We start from the raw sequence: 22,898 nt of genomic DNA, 5'->3' as shown, positions 1-22,898 counted from the left end.
ATATTATTATTATCTTATTGTAATATATAATCTATCTATTAATCAATCAATCTATCTATATATCTATCTAAATATTATATTATATATTTATATTAATATCTATACTGAAAAATATTATCTATTATTAATTTTTATAGTGTATTTATTAACAATTATTTAATATTAACATATTTATTGATATTTTATAAATAATATTATATTATATTTAATACATTTTTATATATTTATCTTACATAAAACTCCTGTCCTGCCTGTCTGTCTGTCTATCTATCTATCTATCTATCTATCTATCTATCTATCTATCTATCTATCTATCTATCTATCTATCTATCTATCTATCTATCTATCTATCTATCTATCTATCTATCTATCTATCTATCTATCTATCTATCTATCTATCTATCTATCTATCTATCTATCTATCTATCTATCTATCTATCTATCTATCTATCTATCTATCTATCTATACATCCATTATATTGCAAATTGGAATAAAACTGTCCATAAAGATAACCTTAAATCTTTGCACCATACCCGGTACACAACTATCCATAATTTAGTAACAAAAATCAAACAGCATCCCAAAGCAGTGTCCCGTTCACACATGACCTGCCCTCTCTTCCCTCATCACCTCTCGAGGTCCCGGTGCACCTGCTGCCTCCAGCCTATAGGAGCAGATGAAATTGGGACAAAGCACCTACACATGCCCTCTACATGCCTCCTGCTTTTTTTAAGCCTCCACTGAGAGCCAGTCAATGTCAGCGCCCAAAGTCAACACACCCAGATTAGCTTTCTTACGTAATAACGCTTGACGGAGATCATACTGATGTGATGATGAGCTTTCAGGGAGAAAGAATGGTGTTTATGCGCTAAACAGTCCTAAACAGATGCACCTGGTAAATGGGTTTTAAATCGAAATGGGAGAAATTATGTGATGATGAATGGAGACCAAAAAGCGGTAAAAACCGGCAACACCTGGGAGAAAATAACCAGATAAGATATGATGCAAACGGAAAAAAAAACATCACATTTTAGGAATAAATAACTAGACGGCACCACAAAAAAAAAAAAAAATGAAATGAGTTTCAGCGGCAAACTAGCCAATCAGAAATAAGGGGAGGAGTTTATGTTTTTTTTTTTTAATATCTAAAAGCATTCCGGCTGATTATTTGCATGATAACTGCAGGCTCTGAAAACACGAAGTTTGAACATTAAAAACAAAACTGTAAAAAGCTATTTGTTGACTTTAATTAACAAAAAATTTAAACCATGTGCATAATTCTAAAAATTAAGTTAGGTCAACAACAAGTCGCAATAGGTTTACTCACTTTTTAAGTCACAGCGTCACTTGCTTTTGTTTACTAACAGGATGTTTTTCTCAGGCAAATGTTGCCAGCAATTTACCGCAATCGCCCCTTTACAAAAACTGTGTTTTACAGTATTAAAGCCCTACTGCAATTTCATTTTACAGTAAAACAGACTTACCGCAACCTTTTCATGCTAAAATGCCCTTTACCACATTTAATTTTACACTGTTAATTTCTACAGTACATTTACTGTAATATATTTTATTTTACACAGCGGCAGTACAAATCCCTTATTTTTAGTATTAACTACTAAATAAATTCCAAACCATTGACAACATCATGTGCAACATATTTTTATTATATATTGTTATTATATTTATTTTAAATGGTTTACAAAAGTAATTTTCATTCATCAATCGATTTTAAATACATGTTGTGTTACAAGATGCAGCAGCAAGGTGGTGCTGTGGGTAACACAATCACCTCACAGCAAAAATGATGCTGGTTCGAGCCCCGACAGGACTAAGCCGAAAAGAAAATGAATGAATGATGAATGATGCAAGTTAAGGATTTTTTTTCATCAATTATCTTGTTTTTGTACTTGATTACATCGATTACAGTAGAATACAGCAAATTCCTAAATATGCAGTGAGTTACTGTAAAAGTTTTAAAATTACCTACAATGCAGTGCATATTACAGTAGTGAACTGTAAGGAATGTATGGGGTATATTACTGAACATTTTTACAGTAAATAACCGTAAATTTACTGCAAAGTTTAACAGTGTGGAAATGCACCCATATTTGCACAATTGTATTGATTTAATACCTAATTTCACTTTTGGCGTAACTTCAGCACAATGGGTTTACTCAATTTTTTTAAGTAAAGTCACAGCATCAGTTGCTTTTGTTTATTTGCAGGATGTTTTTCTCAAGCAAATTTTCTGCTTGAGTTTAATTATTTGATCTTGCTCAGAAGGCACGATTGAGACAAATTCGATATGTTTGTGGCAAGCGCGTCACACCATGATACAATGTGAACTGTTGAAAATTTTATTGTATTTTTGTTGTAACTTACTGGCAGCAATGATGCCAGAAATTTACCACAACTGCCCTGTTACAATAACATACAATCTAACAATAAATGTGTTTTACAGTAGCAGGGCCCTACCGCAACTACATTTTACAATAAAAAATACATACCGCACCTTTTTTATGTATTGTTTTTTTCCGTTTATGTTATTTGACTTAAAACGAGTGCAGGTAGCTTATGTTGGAATATCTAGCCAATTCCATGCATGTTCAATAAAAAAGGTCAGGAGAGGGTTTTCTTTAATATTAAAATATAAGTAGTTTATTAGATACAAATGAATAATTCGAGGACAGAGCTGGGTTACGTTACCACAATGCAATACAAGAATTAAATTCAGGAGGTTCGCAACTAACTTACATTTCCCTGACTCCAGCATATATACACAACTAATATTAACAGGTGGAATTTTGGTGTAACGTGACCTATCAGTCATTCTGCATTCCTTCGGCTGTTGTACCCAAACATACTTCTTCTTTCTGCAACCTTTCTCTGCATACCAGAACTGAACAGTTAAGTGACCTTCAATACATTTCACAACTTCTACAAGCACCTTGTGACATGTCTAGACTTCTTAATAGACAGAAGTCTGAAGCAAGGCCCAATTTTATTCATATTCTGCTATTTCCCCTTATGTCAGCAGTTCCTTCTAAGAAGTATTCAACACAGTAAGTAAGAAGAAGAATGTTTGGTTAATATATGGTCTCATACAAAAAAAAAAAAGATTCATTTGTCTGATTTTAGTCAAAAAAAATGTTTCTAATAAAAAATAAAGACACACAAGCGACCATGAGTTCAGCTAAAAACCTTTAATATTAAACTCTAGCTTGAATGGTCTGAGTAAATCAGCTAATTTTTATTTTTGGCCGAACTGACCCTTTGAGCATCAGCACCAATGCTCTTGAACACTTATGTTGCCTGCCAATATCTAATAATCAACTTTCAAATGGCCTCACGTCCATAATCTACACCAGCTGGAAGAAAAACAAGCCTTTTCCAGCAACCCATAAACAAGTGGCTTACTCATTTAGAGCACCGCCTATGGCAGCCAAGCGGTCTGCCAATGCAAAACTAGCTGTCAAAAACGGAGCAACGAAGCTTTCTTATCCAGCTTCATCCAAAGACAATTACATAAGCTGCGCTCCGCATCTTATTTTTGGAGAAAAACAGCAAAAAGAGTTAATGTGGGCTGAGGTATTTATGCAAAACAGGCAGGAAGGAAACAAGGCCAGTAAGTGTTAGAAATCGGTTCAAGCGCTGCACGTATAGTCACATCCACAGCTCTATTTTTAATCAGGCTTGAAGGGAATAAGGTCTCAATGTCTTTAAGATTTTGACGCAGCAATCAAAATATGACCACAGTGGCAGAGTAGCTGCTACGGCTAACACTTGGCTAGCACGTAGCTGCACACATTCACACAGGGAAATCATGTTTATATTGACGGCTACAGAGTTAAAGTCGGCTTATGCTAAATCAGGCTTTATTTAACTCTGTAGGAGTTCATTAAATGCGGGTAATTTTTCCGGGGTCTGGCTGTGAGCATTGTTTATTTGATTAGCATGTTGCAAGCTATATCGGGTTTAAGCTACAGGACGCTTATTCAGCAGTGCTGTTATTCAACTTGTCCCAGACATTACGCCATGACTTTGTGAAGAGCTGCTATTCTTCATGACAAATAAGGAAATATATTTTTTGCAAAAACTTTGTTCATATGAGCAGTCTTCAGTGAGATGTGAACGTGAAATTATGTTACTGTACTACATTAATAAAATGAAATTTTCTTGTCTGTTTAAACTATTTGTTTAAAAGGAGATTTAAAATAACACATTCCTTAAAGTTTTTTAAGTTTAATCCACTTAAATTTGTTTAAACTAATAAGTTAACGTAATTCTTTCATGTTGTCTCAACACAAATCGATTGTGGCGTTTTTTACAGTGTTTATTATTGTACAGCCTATACTATATGTTATGTTCCATGTTAGTTTTTTTTTTGTGCATTTATTTTCCTCACCCTCCTCTCTCCGCGTCTCACTTCACTCCTAGGTTTCTTAATGGTTCAGTTAAGTGTCCATCATCATTATGACTTTGCCAGTTCCACCAAACCCCGGACCAGCCGCGAGGAATTAAAGCTCCAACAGATCCGTGTGTGGTAACTACAGATCAGTCTGGTGCTATTTGGTGATCAATTATCTTAGTTTTACTGTGGTTATTCGAGTTCACTTGTTAAACTTTGTTGGCTTTAAGTAAATGCTTTGATGGTTGTGTGATTCTAAACTGAGCCTAATGATAATCTTGTTAGGTTTTGTTTTAGTTTAGCTTGTTTTTTTTTGTTAGGAGTGTTTAGCCCCATGTAATTTAGTTTTGTAGTTTAATTAGTTTAGATTGAGTGTCGTGTGCACTGAAGATGTCGGTTTCATTTTCATTATTTATTTTTGTCAACTAGTTTAGACTTCAGACTTAAGGATTGCTTTGTTAATTTCTTTGATTTGGCCTACACTCATTGTTTTTGTTTTAAGAGAATATTGTGACTGTTTATTCATTTTTTTCCCATTATTATTGTTACATCTTTTGTTTAACCCATTGAGTAAAAAGCTTAAATTCAGAATTGATTCTTGCCTCATCCTTGATCTGTCAACACATTACATCTGTCTCACCTAAATGTTACAGCATCCTTTTTAAACATCGTAAACATATTTTTCAACATACCCACACGTGACACGTACATAATTTGTATACGCTAAAAAAAAAAGATATTTGCTGCTTGTTCAAACTTCTTATTTAAAGTGAGTTGAACCAACACAATTGTTAAGGCTTTTTGGGATATAATTAAATTATTTTATGTTCAATTAATCCACCTAAATTTGTGGAAACGATTAAATCAGGTTAATCGATTTGTGTTGGGACAACATGAAGGAATTGTGTGGAGTAGAGGTACAGCGGCGGGACCCGATAAGTTTTTTTGGGGCACAGCAATAAATTTCGGTAATCCTTAGCCCTGTTTTAAGCAAACTGTCTAAGTTTAAATGTCTATTAGACGTCTATTAAACACAAAATTGTTTGCTGGTTTTTTCACAGAGTCTGTGCACGTATCATCTGCATAACGGTCCTCAGAGGTGGCTTTACCAACATGGAAGAGCAGAGTGAAGATGCGCTGTCCATCAGCTTGCATTAGAAAACGGTCAGTTTACAGTTGGTAAACCCACATCAGGCAAGTCTGATGTATGGGAGTCTTTTTTTCATGCGTCATAGATGCAAATGGATAAAATGAACCTTTGCACGATATAATATTACCTCAGAGTTTCACTCTTTATCAGTCACAAGACTAGAACCTCAGGTTTAGGGTGGCACTTAGGCCTCATCCAATGCTTCCCACAGGTTTAAAATACACCTGCGGTGGTTGGTCGATTGAAACACACCTTTAAGCCACAGCACATGGTAACCCACATGTGACCAAAAAAAAAGTAACACTGTTTTTATTTGTTTTACAGTTTTTTAAAGGCTGTTGAAATAAAAATAATAAAACCATTATTTGTTTTACTTTTATTTTAATTCAGGAGCCATGTGCACCTACTGACAGGTAAAATCTGCAGCTCACATTCTGTACAGTATTGTCAAAGCATGTTATATATGTTTAAAATATGTAAATTATCAACATCATCAAATTAAAAAAAAATATTCAGCAAACGAGATAAAAATGACAGAAAGGAATTAAAACATTTATGAAATAAAAATCTAAAAAAAAAAGTATAATGGTTACAAGAATAAAAAGTGTAGATTATTTAAATAAGGCAAATGAGTTAAATAACCATTTCTAACGGTGTACATATTTTTTGCAGCAAGTTTAGATGTGATTTTGTCCTCTCTGAGTAAATAGACAAGTTTATCTAAGTTGTTTAGATCAAAGAATTAATCATATAATGTTTCTCTTGCTCTTGCGGCTGTGCATGCGCGGTCAGCTGTAAAGCCAAGCGAAAGTAAATCAGGCATAAAATGAAAATGATGGCTTAGAAAGCGAAACCAAAAGCCAAATCCCAGACATTTTAGGAGATTTTTAGAAATCCCACACGGATGAAATTTTAAGTCCCGGGCGCATCTCTGTGGGTCCCTGCAGAGCATGTAAGACTGTCTGTGACAGTTTTTGCGCACACACAATGAGAAGTAGGAAACATATAGGGCGAGAGAAGATTTTCCACTAGTTAATGGATTGTGGATATTCGGCTATTGGGTAGATACATGTCACTAAATATACTTGGCTGGCCGTTTAATATACCTGGGCAGCCCGCCCAAGTAAAGTCTATGTGTGGAAAGCACTGCTCATCACAAAGGGGCAAACAAAACCCACAAAAGCCTACAATCTTTGCAAGACCTACAGTTTTATTTGTCATCTCTCTCTTTTGGTAGCACCCAATTTAAACGTCAAATTTTGGAAACCAGATCTAAATTTAGCAAGAACGGTCAGGTTGGGTAGAAAATTATTCTAGACGGGTGAACAAAGATTAAATATACAGTAGGATCGGTCAAGTGCAGAATAAAACCTTGCGGGAGCGGGACTAAAAAATCAGTCCTGTGCAGACCTCCAGTGTGAAACCCTGCATTTTTTAAAGAGTGTAGCACATATACACATAACCATATTGTATGTGTGTGTGCCTTGTATTTCCCATGTATAGCAATACCAGTAAATTTAAGATTTTATTTAAAAAAAATACATTTTGGGGTCCCTTATGAGAAAAACAGCTCATAAATCATAGAATGAAGTATTTTGAAAATGTAAGAATGCATATTATTGAGGGTTAATGTTAAAAGGTATTGCAGTAAGGGATAAATTATACAGTTTGTATACAGTGAAAATCATTGTGTGTGGGAAGAGTGTGTGTATGTGTGTGAGCAAGCTATAAATATTTTTATGTGTGTTGTTATGTTGGATGTGTATGCATAAATGAATGTATAAATGTAAACGCTCCAGTACTTTTCTTCTAAACGTATATTCTTCAAAACAAGCAGCATGTTGCATCTCCAACATGACCTTTCCTGGCATACGACTGGAGAATCTCGTATTTCCCTTGTTTACTGCTGTTGACAAATGGCAATATGATGCTACAACCAACTGCATCTGCTTCCACTGCTAGCCTCAGAAGAGCAGCCACATTATCTAATACACCGCGGAGTAAAGCAACACAGAAGACGCACACACATACACACACATACACCATACGGACACGGCCATAGCAACTGCTGCTGTAACTAAGGCATGGCGCTCTATTTGAGAAAGCCACTGATATTTCCACACGTCTGCCATACAATCCCAGCCCAAATACCAGCTGTGTCTTCGCTCCTTGTGTGTGTGTGTGTGTGTTTTTATTCATAAATGCAGTAATATTGGACTAAAGATCTGAGGATGCTTGTAGAAACCTGTGTGTGTGTGTGTGTGTGTGTGTGTGTTTTTATTCATAAATGCAGTAATATTGGACTAAAGATCTGAGGATGCTTGTAGAAACCTGTGTGTGTGTGTGTGTGTGTGTGTGTGTGTGTGTGTGTGTGTGTGTGTGTGTGTGTGTGTGTGTGTGTGTGTGTGTGTGTATGTGTTACTTCTAGAAGGCAACCATTCATTGGTGTTTTATTTTCTTGATTTTATTTATACTGGGCTTTTGAATACTTGATTCTGATTGGCTGATGAACAAACTAATCTGTGCCGTTATTTTCATATAAACGCACAGCTAAAATAGTTCCAAACAGGTATAGACTTTACCTCGTTACAGTTCCATATATCCCTACAGTACGCTGAGGGATTTCATTTATTTCACAGCATATAAAAGTCAAACCAAACAAAACATAATACGTTGGATGAGATGTGTAAGAAACTAGTCTCACACACAGGAGTGATTTCAGGTCAAAATGTTTGATTATTAACCATTAAATTGCGAGTTTTTATATAATATTTTAGTACTACTACTTTACCATTATTATTAATAATTCTTATTGTTAAAATCAGCAAAAAAAAAAAGACCAAATAGGTTGTTTGTAAATGCAGCTTATTATAACCTATAAATAAGTTTTACAAATATTACAAATATTTAAATTAATAGTGACATAATTGTGTTGCACATGTCTTAATGAAATTGGGTGTGATCTGAATCAAAATGGGTTAGTTTAAATGCAGTGTACATACATACGTATATACATACATACATACATACACACACACACACACACACACACACACACACACACACACACACACACACACACACGTATACACACACGTATACACACACACACACACACACACACACACACACACACACACACACACACACACACACACACACACACACACACACACATATATATATCTATATATACATATACATATACACATACATATATACATATGTATGTGTATATACATATGCCCACGAACAGTTGTATAAATGCAATATCACACTGCGATATGATTGTATATCGGCACTGATTGTAATCCCAATTCTACCCCTTGGCCATTGGCCCTTCCCCTTACCCCTACCCCTCGTTTTGCGTGTTCACGTCAAAGGGTAGGGGTGTCCCAATTCTCTTTAGCTTGAAGGTTTAGGGCTAAGGAGTGTATATCCCTTCGAATAAAGATTATTTAGGACCACACTCGAAACCAAGGAGTAAGAAAATTTCCCAGAATACACCAGCCACAACGGCTTTACAACAAACAAGCACATGTTTTAATATATTCATAGCCGCATTCATGTTTTACCGTCATTCCTTTAAAAAAAACGCTAAAATAAAAAACACAAAATTTCACAATCTATAATCAATAATCAAAACTCTTGTATAGTACTCCCACAACATTCTGACACTTACTGAAACTCAAATACCCTGTCAGTAATGTCTAGTGACTGGGAATGACCTTTTTAAAGTGTCTGCTATCATGTTAATATTGTTTTTGGTGTGTTTACATAGATGAATATGGCCACTGTGTAAATGCACAGTACAGTTACGATCTTATTGCCACATTATATTGTTATGACTACATAGTAAATGCCTTCAGTGATTTCCTGAAGATAAATACCAAAAAATAACACAACTGCAATAACTACAGCAGTCGCGATCATCTGATCTCAGCAAGAGATCATGATGACATATGATGACGTGTGCAGGTGCTTTAGTGCTGTCCCAATTCTTAGGGGTAAACTTTGAAGTGGTAGGGGTACAAAAATAGAATTGAGATTAGGGCTTAGTGTCCCACCAGAGCCAATATACAGCCATAGCTTACTATTACGAGTGTTATTTTGCGTTTATACAACAGTTTGACGGCACAATCATGTATATAAAAAAATTAAACACAGAGAGCCTCAAAACCCTTTTATAAGAGGAACTACTTTCTTCCGTCATTTATTCACATCTGCAGCTGTCAGAACAGCAGAAACCGTTGATATTTCACAAACGTCACTTTAGTGCTAGTATTTGAATGATTTTCTAGTGTAATGTCAAAAGTGATGACAAAAAAGGTGATTTTGCTCACATTTTACGATTATAAGGCTAAACGTCATGAAATGCCATCAGTCTACAGAGATTTTCCAGTATTACACTGGTGCAATCGGGAGATCACAATATTTAACCCCCGAAAAAGCCAAAGCAACGCAAACACTACCAGATTATTGTTGTGTTTGCAATAGGGAAAAACGCTAAACACATGCAAGCATTTCTACTTTCTTACTGTTTACTGAACTATTCTGCAGGAACGAAAACAAAAAGTAACTCAGGGTTATACAAAGAGTGACCAACACAAAATACACACATTCCCATCTCAAACTCAACACACTAGAATTACTATGGTATAATTACAGCACTACAACATACAAAAGTGATGTCACTCACCAGCTCTATAATATTTTGATCAGCTGTAGCTTAAAATACACTGATCTTTTCTCCTCTAAGGGCTTATTATGCAGTTTCTGTCGCCATCTTTTGGATGGACAACATCAATCATCTTTGCGCTGCTCAGTATGACAGGCTGATGGATGTCGATGCACTGTCTCTCCGAAATTATAAACATTTAAAATAGGCACTGTCCATATAAATAAACTGCATAGATGCAACCTAAATAACTACATTCTCGCCTAAAAAAGCCTCTGAAGTACTGCTGTCCAGAAGAAGAGTGAGAAGGCTGTACGGGTTCTCGAGTTTTGATATTGCAGAATATCGCACAGCTATCAGCCAATCCAGACAGAACTGTGATATACATACACATACACAGACCATATGGAGCATAATGAATGTTTTGTGACATCTGATATGGTATCTGTCTGGTGCTGATATGGATATGGCTGATTATATAATAATATGGTCCGGAGACTGTGATCTGACAATGCCATTGTAAAAGACGTCTAGCACAACAAACGGATCTATATAGGCTGCAGCGTGAGAAACGAGAGGAGAACAGGGTCAAATACCAGAGGAGTTAATTCTTCCTTTTTAAAATGACATCTAATTAGAGGAGTTTTTTGCAGTGGAAGTGAGTAATTGGCCTGGCCCACTTACTGTACCGAGCTTGCTAGAACCCCCGTTGAGTGACAAGATTCGCACACCCACCGACACACACGCACACGCACACACACACACACACACACACGTGCATGCTGAACTTTCACTACATGACGAGCACCCACGCATGCATTCACTCACTGGGAAATATATATAAATATATGCATGGCCACACATGCACATGCTCTCTATCTTCCCCTGCCTCTCTCAGTGGCCTATTTGTTTGCCAGGAATTCATATCCCTCTCTCTTCAGAGGCAGTTGCTAATAGAAGCAAGTTGCTATACTGTAGAATCATATTTGTATTTTAAAATTTAATTTGGGAGTCTGTCCGGGTTTTAATTTTACTTCTGGATGCGTCAATTCTTACCATACAAATATACATTTTCATATGCTGTTAGAGTAATAATATGCATAAGGAATAATTAATGATGGGCATAATTAACGATTGGAAAAAAATCCACACCTGATGTGGTGGATATTTTTGAATAATTAAATAGATTGGAATCAATTATACTACAATTACCACATTTCAATTGATACATATTTCATATATACATATTTTCTTGCACAACTCATCCAAAGCCTTTTATTCTGTTTTGATTTGATTGTTTTGACTGTTGTAGGCTGTGAAATAACCGCAATCATTCATCATTGTGATATGAATCTGTAATGTGACCACGATCTGTCTAAAACTACATTAAAAAATGCAGGGTTTCATGCAATGTATTCATATTGTCCCAACACAAACCAATTAAGTAAATCCAACAAATGTAAGTGGATTAAATCTAAAACAATTATGTTGTCCTGTAAAAATCAAGTAAAAAAAAAATCATAAGTAGTTTGAACAAGCAGGAAAAATCTTTTTTTTATACTTTAGCCATGTGTTTATGTGACAAAAATTGCACACCTTGGTATGTTCATCAACCAGTAAGAATCAAGTATTCAACAGTATTTTTTTACAGTCATTTACATGATCAAATCTGCGTATTTTTTCAAACTAATAAGTGCTTCAAGAGTTCACACTTAGCTGATGATTGATAAGTAGATGTATGTTTGGCATGCTGCCTCCCCTCCGTTTTATAGGGGAAGAGGGGAGTCTGAGCTCAGGTAGGTCTCGAGAACTCCCCTGTATTATGCTAGGAAAAAAGAAGGAGGAGTCGGAGAGGATGGGGGATTCTTCAAGACGAAGATGGCTAAGGTCATGAAATCTGGCTACTTATGTTTGATTTGGAGTCACCTGATTGCTAATGAGGGACTAATGGGTCAATTGTTTTCTTTCACTTTCGTCAATTGGTGAAGTTTGTTTCTCGACACTGTCGCCACTGGCTTGCTTGGTTTGGGACTTGTAGAGCTGTGCATCGATGGATTTGCTCTCCAGTGTTTGGACTTTCAGCAGCGAAAATTAAACCACACTGAACTGAACTTAAACTCTGAAAACTGTTTTCGAAATTAGCTTATAAATAAACTTTTACCGTTCCAACAGTCTACTTTTTTCATTGTTTTTCAATATAAACAAAAACTTGACAGTTGTGCGTGACCGTTACGCTCACGTCTCGCATATTTTGAAGTGGTGTGCACACAGCGACGTGTTTTTTAGACACCGTGTCAAGTTGAACAGTTGACTTCACCAGTGTCAGTTTCAAAGCAGTGAACCAATCAGAAGAACTCAAATGTGGGGAAAGCTTTGTGAGCTTCTGGTTTACTGGTACTAGGTGGTGTTATTCAGGCACCTTTTGTGCATTTTGCTGCACTTTATATTACAAAAAAAATACCTGAGCACTTCGTCTAAAATGTCAAAATGTTAAAAAAAATCAATTTTTTTATTTTCATCGCACTCTAATAAATTTCCAGAATTTCACAATGTTACTGTAATTTTTCACAGTAAATTGCATTAGTGTCAGGATTTATTTGCTCAATTTTAAGTATTTAGAATTTTATTGCGCAATTATGCCTCACATCATATGTTATGCACAGCAAATAACTGTAAAAATGGCTATTTCATTTGCACGTTAGTTATAGGAATTCAAGCACTATTAATATTTTAATCAACACAGAAATGAATACACATTAATGTTTATGCTAGTACAGGCTTTTTTTTTTTTTGATATTTAGAAATATTTACAGAAATATTGTTTATAGCCCCTTTATCACAGTGATACTAGTAAATATCTGGAAAATTTCCAGAACGACTTAACTGGTAAATTCAAAAAAGGGTTGTTTACACAGGAGAAGACGTCTCACATCAGTGTGTTCTCTCGGGCAATTTTCCGTCTGAGTCCACACAAAGCAGCATTCTGGCAAACTACCGGTAATGTTACAACTTCTCTTTTCTGAAAAATTGCTGGAACAAATTTACCACTTTTTTCAAAAACGGACTGTGAATTTACATACAGTACCTTACTGTGAAAGTAATGCAATTATTAGTCATCAGAGGTTGTCAAAGAAGATATCATAATTTATTTGATAGATTATACACTACTGGTAAAATGTTTGGGGTCAGTAGGATTATTATTTTTAAATGTTTTAAAAAACTTCTCCCGCTCACCAAAGCTGCATTTATTTAATCAAAAATACAGTACAAATGGTAAAATTGCTAAATGTTATAGCACTATAAAATAACGGCTCAAAAGTAGTTTATAATTTAATTTAATATTTTATTTCAGTGATTTTAAAGACTAACTTTCAGTTTTATTACTTCAGTCTTCAGTCACATGATCCTTCAAAAATCACTGGATTATTAATTATTATTATTACTATTATTATTAGTAGTAGTAGTAGTAATATTATTAATAGTAACAGTAATAAAAGCAATAATGACTGGGGTAATAATTTTTTTAATTGATGTAATTAATTTACATTCAATAAGAAAGCAGTTATTACATTTTTTTAATAAATATTTAACAATTCAAAAAACTTTTTTATATTTAATAATTGCCATCTTGTTGAAGAGAATAATTTTCTTCTGAACTTCTGATCGGTGGTGTATATTTAAAAAAAAAACAAAAAGGAAAATGTCAATGAATCACATACTAATATAAACTATATACTCACTCTTTTTCCCTTTTCCCTTTTCCCTTATTCCCTGTTCATCAGGGGTCACCAAAGTGGCATGAACTGCCAGAAACTGCATAAGAGTGGATATATTTTTTTCCCATTGTAAATCATATGTCATATCTCAACTCGTGTATTTTTTTTACTCTCTCGACTTTTGCTGCCTGGAAGCAAGTAATAATAGGAAATATAAATAAATATATGCATGGCCACACACGTACATGCTCTCGGTCTTTCTCTCTAACTCTCTTTCTCTCTCTCTCTCAGTGGCCTATTTGTTTGCCAAGAATACATTTTCCCACCTTTGTGTTTTGCATGGCTGCACACAAAGTCACAAAGCTAAATAAAAAAATAAAAAACAGTTCGGGAGTCTGTCCAATCCCATCCTGGATCAGGTGCAGGTCGCATGGCAAACGCTACCAGGCACATGGATGCTCAGTGTATTTTTACAGACAGATGTCCAAATATTTCTTTTCAAGGCCATAAGCGTAGCTCAGGGGGTTTTATGGATAGTGCTGTACTTGAATACACCAGATAAAAAACAGATAGACTTTTGTCACAAGTCCAAGACAAGGTTACAGTAAAGTGTGTGTGTATCATTGCTGACAGATGGCAGTGGTCATTTAAAATTTTTACACTTTGCCACTATCCTAATTCATATAGAAATGGGCTTTAAATGGATACTAAACCACCATGAAATTATATAAATATTATTCATAGCAAGTGCTTTAAAGCCAATTGTTCATCTTTGGAATAGCACGAGAGAGAGAGTAAACGATAAAAGAATGAAAGTTTACTATGAACAAACCCTTTAATTGTATGAAAATGCACACATTTCAATATTTATTATTTATAAGAATTCCAAATCTTTTCACAAGTATATGAACGTCGCACTAATGTAAAAAAAAAAAAAACACTATAGAGGCATTCAAAACATCCTTTTAGATTTAGTACAATGTGTTTTAAAATTTAATCGTTTATTCATTATTCAATAAGTCACCAAGGGAAAGACTGTTCATTTTAAAACACACACAGACATGCACACACAGATAGAGAGAGACAGAGAGAGAGAAAGAACAATGAATCCCCCAATTATTGTATAATTATGGGATTTGTTTTACCTCCAGCTAAACTACACCTCCAGTGTATGACGTATAAACTCTAACATTAAGCCCATTTTTACATATCAACCCATAATCCTATTTTTCCCCTCCAATTTCCAACAGTTGCAGAAATTGCAAATATATATATAGTATTTTAAAACATGCCCCATTTTTTGTATGCTCAACATGTCCGAAATCACATTCGCATTTATTTTCTGTGCACTGAACAGCCTGTTCTTGATATAATTGCTTATTTTGATAAAGTTGTCCACTGAGGCACACCTGTCCTCAACTTTTTTTGTCATCCTAAACACAAATTCAGCAGTGTGTGACTGACTTTGGCAGAACAAAATGACGAATATAATTATGAGGGACAATTTGGCCTTCTGTGTTTATGGTGGCTGAAGTCCTGATCTAACGATGCTTGTTTATAACTGTATTTAAGGGGATTGATGAGATTGTAGGGCGGAGCTACAAATGCCTATGTGTCAGCATAGTGGCAGAATCAAAAACAAGACCAACGTCCTATGATAATGAGGAAAGATTGACACTAATGGGTAGGGCTTTCTTCCTTTTTTGACTAATGCCACACAAATTGTGTGATTTTTGCATAATAAGTCCTCTTTAATGTTGGCCCACTACTTTTTTAGCAGCAGAACTATTTTTCCCATTCATTTTTCTAAAATAGTCTAAGATATGAACCAAATCAATCAGCTATGAGGAGAATCAACATCATATGAATTGGAAAAAAACAAGTATGCAAGTTGGTTGTATCTATAGAAACAATATATTTAAAGTTTAATGAAATTGTTTAAAAACAGCCCTGCCTTTAATAAATGGAAATTTGTACTTTCGGAACCTGATAGTTGCAACATTTAATCTTAAAATTCGTACATATTTTCTTGCCGTTCTGGATTGCGAAAATCAGAATTGTGAGTTAATGAAAAGAAAAAAAATATCATTTAAAAATATACAGTTGAAACCAGAATTATTAGCCCCCCCTGAATTATTAGCCCTTGTTTATTTTTTTCCCCAATTTCTGTTTAACTGAGATTTTTTCCCAACACATTTCTAAACATAATATTTTTAATAACTCATTTCTAACAACTGATTTATTTTATCTTTGGCATGATGACAGTAAATAATATTTGACTAGATATTTTTCAAGACACTTCTATACAGCTTAAAGTGACATTTAAAGGCTTAACTAGGTTTATAGGCAGGATAGGGTAATTAGGCAAGTTATTGTATAACGATAGTTTGTTCTCCAGACTATCGAAAAAAAAATCTAATAATAATAAAATAATAATAATAAAATAATAAAAGAGGCTAATAATTTTGACCTTAAAATGGTTTTTAAAAAATTAAAAACGTATTTTATTCTAGCCGAAAAAAACAAAACAAATAAGACTCCCCAGAAGCAAAAATATTAAGCAAAATATTAAGCAAAATATTAATGCTCTGTTAAGCATAATTTGGGAAAACAAAATTTAAAGAGTAAGGAAAAAAATTCAAAATTCAACTGTATATTTACTTTTATTGTTGTTTTTATTAAGTAAAAGAGCAAGCAAAAATCTAATTGGGAGATAGAAAGTCAGAAAAAAATTAAGAAAGAAATTCTGAATTTTGCAGAAAAGTTAGAGAAAAAAAGAAAATAGATTAAAAAGTTACAATAAAATATTTTTTTCCATTTTAAAAAGGTTAAAAAGTGGTAAAAAGCTTATATACATGTCTAATATCCTAAAACCTCAAGAAAGTCTCTATAAAACTGAATTCTGAGAAAAAAAAGTAATTAAAAGTAATTAAAGTTTTTCGTTTGTTTGTTTTTTGATTCCATGGCAGAAACAAGCTACCACACATATCTACCATCCCAAAGAAGCACAAGAAGCAAATCCTATGACAAGCCAAACTGAAGACATCTCAGCAGTCCAGTTCACTAATTCCCAACACTTGCAATGTAATCTAACGTGATTTGTTTTTATATGGCGCATTTATTGTGTATCGCCATACACCCAAATCGCTTCACAATCATGAGGGGGGGGTCTCTCCACTCCACCAACGGGTGTTGCATCCACTTGACAACAGCGCCAGTGCACTCACCACACACCAGCTATAGGTGGAGTGGAGAAACAGTGAAAGAGCCAATTTGGTGGATGGGGATGATTGGGAGGCCATGATGGATGGGCAAGGGCCAAGGGAGGTACAGTAATTTGGCCAGGGCACAGGGGTTAGTCCCCTACTCTTTACGAGAAGTTCCATGGGATTTTTAATGACCACAGAGAGTCAGGACCTCAGTTTAACATCTCTTCTAAAAGACGGCAGCTTCCACACACATCTACCATCACAAAGACGCCCAAGAAGTAAATCCTATGACAAGCCTGACTGAGGACATCTCAGCAATCCAGTCCACTTCCCATTCACCAATTTCCAACACTTGACCTATTTGCATCCACACATGGCCTTATAAAAAACAACACAGATTTGCCATAAATAGAGCCTCTGGTGACAATAGATAAAAACAACTTTGTCCTCACAGAAAGGGACACACTCCATTCCTGAATGTGACGGAAAAAGTGGACAATTTCACATTCACTTATTTTAAAAAGTTCATTGTACTAAATAAAAACAACTTATGTGATTTCAAAAATGTTCTGCAGTAAAGTGAACTTAAACTGAGTAGAAACAGATTTCTAGTTTTCCTGCATGCACTGTGTCAGACTGTACATTAATATAAATTACGTAATGTAAGGACACATATTTTAGTCTATAATTTTGTGCTACTGTATATATGTTAGGATTTACAGAGCTTTCTGTTATGCTAAAATTGGTACGTTTACCAGGCGACATGTTTTTCGTTTAGAGAAACGTTTTTCTCTGCGTTTTGGCCTTCTGTCCACACCGAGATAGTGTTTTAAAGCTAACGTATCTTTTTGAAATCACAACATTAATTTCAGTTTGTATATTCTCCAGATTCTCAAACCGGAGCACCCAGAGGAAACCCACATGAACACGTGGAGAACATGAAAACTCCACACAGAAGCACCAACTGGCCCAGCCACTAAGACCAGCGACCTTCTTGCTGTGAGGCGACAATGCAAACCTTAACCGTCACTGACCAGTGCTATCAGTAGTTTGTGGTGATGAACTTTCTATAAACTGATTTGCTCTTCCAATTGGCAGTTCATTATGCTTTGGCGACCCCTGATAAATCAGGGACTAAGTCGAAGGATAGTGAGTAAGGGAGTAAGCGAGCGAGTGAGTAGTTTGCTAGAAAGCCACCATATAGCCCAGTCTTACACCATAACCTACTCTTACATCAAGCAGCACTATCGCAGAAGCGCCAAACACAAACATACCACCAACAATGGAAGACAGTGCATAACTATTGATGCTCATGACTTTGCAAACCAACATCAGCATCCAAACAGCTTAGTGTAAGTTATATACTGTACACAAGTAGATCAAGACAACGAGTATAATTAGCAAGTTTAGCATCGTATCTGCTATTTCAAACAGGGTTCCCGCTATTTCATGGATAAATCGAGCACTTTTGTAGTTTTACACCCCTAGCATATATAGTATCACAAACGTCCTTCCTATGCATTCCTATAATATTTCCCATACACTTAAAACTTGCCAGCAGCTAGCTCTCCGCAAATCTCACATGCTTGCCCACTGAAGCTAAGCAGGGCAGTACCTGGTCAGTACCTGGATGGGACACCACATAGGAATGCTAGGTTGCTGCTGGAAGTGGTGTTAGTGTGACCAGCAGGGGTGCTCAACCTGCGCTCTGTGTGAGTCTCTCACTCTGATTCCTCTAGACCAATAAGTTTTTGTGTGGTGTGCGGTCTGGCGCAATATGGCTGCCATCGTGTCATCCACGTGGATGCTGCACATGGTTTGTGGAGATTCCCCCAAAAATGTGTTAAGCGCTTTGAGTGTCCAGAAAAATGCTATATAAATGTAAGGAAGTCATTTTCAAAAATGTTGACTGTTTTCAAAATTCATGTTCAAAGAAGTAGTTGAATTCAATGCTGGTAATAGTATTGATAAAATGCATTAGTTCATGTATAAAATGTAAATGTAAATTTAAATAAAGAATTTTTTAGTTTTTTGTTTAGTTTTTGAATGCAGCACAGACAATTGTTGAAATAGCACCCTTAAATTCAAGCCCTTTCAACGACCTGTTTTTGTGTTAAGGTACTTTCCCTCTCTGTTGTTTGAAATGCAAATATATTCAAGAAGTGGGAACGCTGTTCAAAAATGGCCGTCAAAAGTTCCTGTCCACTTGTCAAAAAAATGCTGTCAAAGTACAAAGTAAAATGAAGTTCTACTAACTCAGGGGTGTCCAAACTTGGTCCTGGAGGGCCAGAGTTCTGCAAAGTTTAGCTCCAACCCCAATCAGACACACCTAGGCTGGCTAATCAAGCTCTTACGAGGCTTTCTAAAAACATTCTTGCAGCTGTGTTGAGGCAAGTTAGAGCTAAAATGGACACTGGCCCTCCAGGACTGAGTTTGGTCACCCCTGTACTAACTTAAAAGTACAAGTTGGTTTATTGGAATGTTTCCACAAATGATTTTGAGTATTCTAACCTAATCAGTTTGTGCAATGTGGGAAGATCACTGACCTGCTGTGGCGTAGCGGGGTCTGTCTCCGCGTGTCTCCCTCCCCCAGCCGGCCCAGGGAAGGGGATCGGCTTCGGGCGGAGCGCCCGCCCAGGGCCATGGTTTTCACCGTGCCATTTGGGCTGTTCTGCATCTGCTGGGGGTGGCGGGGCGAGAGGCTGCGCAGGGGTGAAGCGGCAGGAGAGGGCGAGCGTGAGCGCTCCAGCGACAGCTTGTTGACGTTCAGGTTGTTGTCGCTGTTGGATCGGAGCAGCACTCGCGGGGCGGCAAGAGTACTCCTACCCTGGTGCTGCAGCGGCGATTGCTGCGACGGCCTGCTCCGTCCTGTGCCTGCCGGTGCCTCCCGGAAAGGCACTGGGAAAGATGAAGAAAACAAGAAGTAGTATTAGATAAAAATAATAGATTTGAATGCAGTGTGCACTTTCAAGTTGAAAAGTAGATCAGCTTTTTTAGGTGTCCTTCATTTCCATTGAAAAAGGCAATAATTAGAGCACTGTAACGAGTGTTTCAAGTACCACACTTCAGCTTCATTTCTGCATACAAAGAACTTAAAAGACCAAACGCTGTCTGCTCATCAAGCTCACAATCAGCCATTTCCACGCTCATTTACTGAATGATGAATGCATTTATTGTGTTTTGACTTGTTATGAGCTGTCGGAATAATTTCAGAACAAGAAAATTAACTCTTGAGACTCTTAAATGTGGAAATAGATTTGGTAACACCAAACAAACATTCGTTTAACATGTTAAAACTATTTAATTCAACAGCTAATGATACCTCACACAAATAGTAATTAGAGTTTATTCTATTCATTCAGTAATACATTTTGAAATGTCACGTTGCATAAAACAGTATTATTTGCTGTATGAAATGTATTTTATATATTAATTAACTGCAATTCACTTAGATGTTAAATAAAATGTAATTATGACTAATAAATTAATATATGACTTGCTCTTCAGTTTGTGTTTCTAGGTTCCTCAATTCCTCTGTGGGAGGTTTGCTCCATGTACACACAATCTTAGCAAATCCTTTATCACTGACTGTAACACACAAAAAGTTACTGCTGAGAAATTGTGTCTTATCTTTAAAGCTGCAGGACTTATTTTTAAAGTCTACTTGTTGGTAAGAATACTGGGCTTGATATTTTTAAAATACTATAAGAATTTAACTAAAGAACTATCTTACATTTAAAAACACAGTCTATTCCTCCAATACCACAGCTGTTCATCTTTTAGAAATCACTCTTATTAGCTCATGTGGTGCTCAGGAATGTTTGTACTATAATAATTTTTTAAAGTTTTGTATGTGGATACCATGGTACATTTTTTACTATATTCACTGATGATTAAAAAGTTCAAAAGAGTATAGAAACATTTATTATAATATGAAATGTCTCTAGGGCAACGTAGTGACGCAGTAGGTAGTGCTGTCGCCTCACAGCAAGAAGGTCGCTGGTTCGATCCTCGTCTCAGTTGGCGTTTCTGTGTGGAGTTTGCATGTTCTCCCTGCGTTCGAGTGGATTTCTTCCGAGTGCTCCGGTTTCCCCCAAAGACATGCGGAACAGGTGAATTGGGTAGGCTAAATTGTCCGTTGTGTATGAATGTGTGGGTGTAAATGTGTGTGTGCATGTTTCCCAGAGATGGGTTGTGGCTAGAAGGGCATCCGCTGCGTAAAAACGTGCTGGATAAGTTGGTGGTTCATTCCGCTATGGCGACCCCGGATTAATAAAGGGACTAAGCCGACAAGAAAATGAATGAATGAATGAAATTTCTCTACTGTCACTTTTAATCAGTTTAATACATCCATTGTTAAATTAAAAGTTATTAATATCTTTAAAAAAACAATGGAATACTTTCTTTTTGCCTCTTTTATTTGCAGAGGCTATTACAAGCAGATTTACTGCTGATTGTGCAAACTCGCATTCCAGTGTGTATTATTGTTTTGTTCATCTTGTTATGAGATTCCAAACTTAACCAACATAGAAACGGCCAACCAATAGAGTGTGTTTAGGGTGTGGATTTCTGTATTCACCAACCAATGGCAGACTGTTTGGGAAGCCTGTTTAAAAACAAACTTCTTTGAAGTTCTCTTTGAAGCTGCTGAAGGTGAAAAAAAACTACACACTTCATCTAACAATAACATCTCCTAAAAAAATCAACAAATTAACAAGCTGAAACACCTTTATGCAGTGTTTTGTGGTTTCTTAAACAACTGCTTCCTCTATTCTCCAGAGACATACACCCACAGCAGCAAACTTCTGTGGTTCCATGGTAATATACACAAATTTCATGGCCAGATGAAGCTTTATCTCTACAACTCCCCCCTTTTCAGGCCTAGGGAAATCCCTAGAGTTCACTGTATGCATGATAAATGCCTATATTTATTTGTTTGTCGCCACATTAAGTGGTTCAGGAAAAGGTTTATCCAAAGAAGCCTTTTTCTCAGAAACATTAGGCCGCTGAAAGACATAGTTCACGCATGAACTAGATATCACTGCCTGGATGAGACAAACGCTATAAATATATTCTAAAACGAACCCAGGAGAAGCATAGAGGAGAAACACACCGCTTATTACGCATCAAGTCCCCCCTGTTCGTTAATGTGCTGACGTAATGTCAACTTGAGGCAGTTAGATCACCTTCCCTGTCATGAAAGGTTGGCACTGGATGGCGTTCGTCATAACAAAAGGCCTCAGAGGTACATATGCTCCCGTTCATTATTTAAAAAGCTACTGTAAGGAGATCATTATGGCCAATAATTCGAACCCAGCCCCCACAAGCTGTGAAGAAATCCACCCAGCCCCCCCATGAAGCCTGCCAATGAAAAGACAAATACAATAGAATCAAAAGAAAGCAACACTGATAATGGCACAAAAACAAACAAGATGGTTCATTTGGACAGAACAGAGCAAACAAGGTTTTTCTGGCACCAACTGAAGTCGATGACATCACAAGCACATTGGCTGCCGGAACACTGCTTTTGGAACACCGCTGAAACAGTCATTTCCTTCAAACACCTGAAATCAAAGTGGCGGCGTTCCAAGTGCAACAATCTAAATATAAAAAATGTCCCAAAACCAAGACAAAGGTAGAAAATATTTACTCTTTCAGACTAATTCGCTCTTGGCCTCACAAGATTCAACTTATAATACTGTAAAAATTATTACTTTGCTTCCTCCTCACCTAAGA

At 36.1% G+C, this 22,898-nt stretch overlaps 1 protein-coding gene and 1 long non-coding RNA gene across 5 annotated transcripts in view; one reads left to right on the top strand and one right to left on the bottom strand.

Annotated features, from left to right (window-relative positions):
* The window catches only part of shank2b (SH3 and multiple ankyrin repeat domains 2b), a 237,950-nt gene that overhangs the window by 94,519 nt on the left and 120,533 nt on the right, over positions 1 to 22,898 (bottom strand). For all 3 annotated transcript variants that reach the window (XR_012399921.1, XM_017354089.4, NM_001128347.1), the window contains one exon: positions 19,709 to 20,060. Coding sequence is in view for 2 of the 3 variants with exons in the window: in XM_017354089.4 (XP_017209578.1) it covers positions 19,709 to 20,060 (352 nt within the window). In the remaining variant the exon portion in view is untranslated. The remainder of the gene's footprint in view (positions 1 to 19,708; positions 20,061 to 22,898) is intronic.
* On the top strand, positions 3,417 to 20,662 carry LOC141380934 (uncharacterized). Of its 2 annotated transcripts, XR_012400327.1 has the most exons (4): positions 3,577 to 3,626; positions 4,439 to 4,544; positions 5,471 to 5,573; positions 18,051 to 20,648. It is a non-coding gene; the product is annotated as an uncharacterized lncRNA (long non-coding RNA). The 2 variants fall into 2 exon arrangements; XR_012400326.1 differs by lacking the exon at positions 4,439 to 4,544 and having other exon boundaries at positions 3,417 to 3,626; positions 18,051 to 20,662.

Source organism: Danio rerio, chromosome 25 (assembly GCF_049306965.1).
Source record: "Danio rerio strain Tuebingen ecotype United States chromosome 25, GRCz12tu, whole genome shotgun sequence".
In the NCBI taxonomy this organism is placed as follows: domain Eukaryota; kingdom Metazoa; phylum Chordata; class Actinopteri; order Cypriniformes; family Danionidae; genus Danio; species Danio rerio.
Note: the sequence above shows the minus strand (reverse complement) of the source record. Positions and strands in the feature narration are given on the sequence as shown.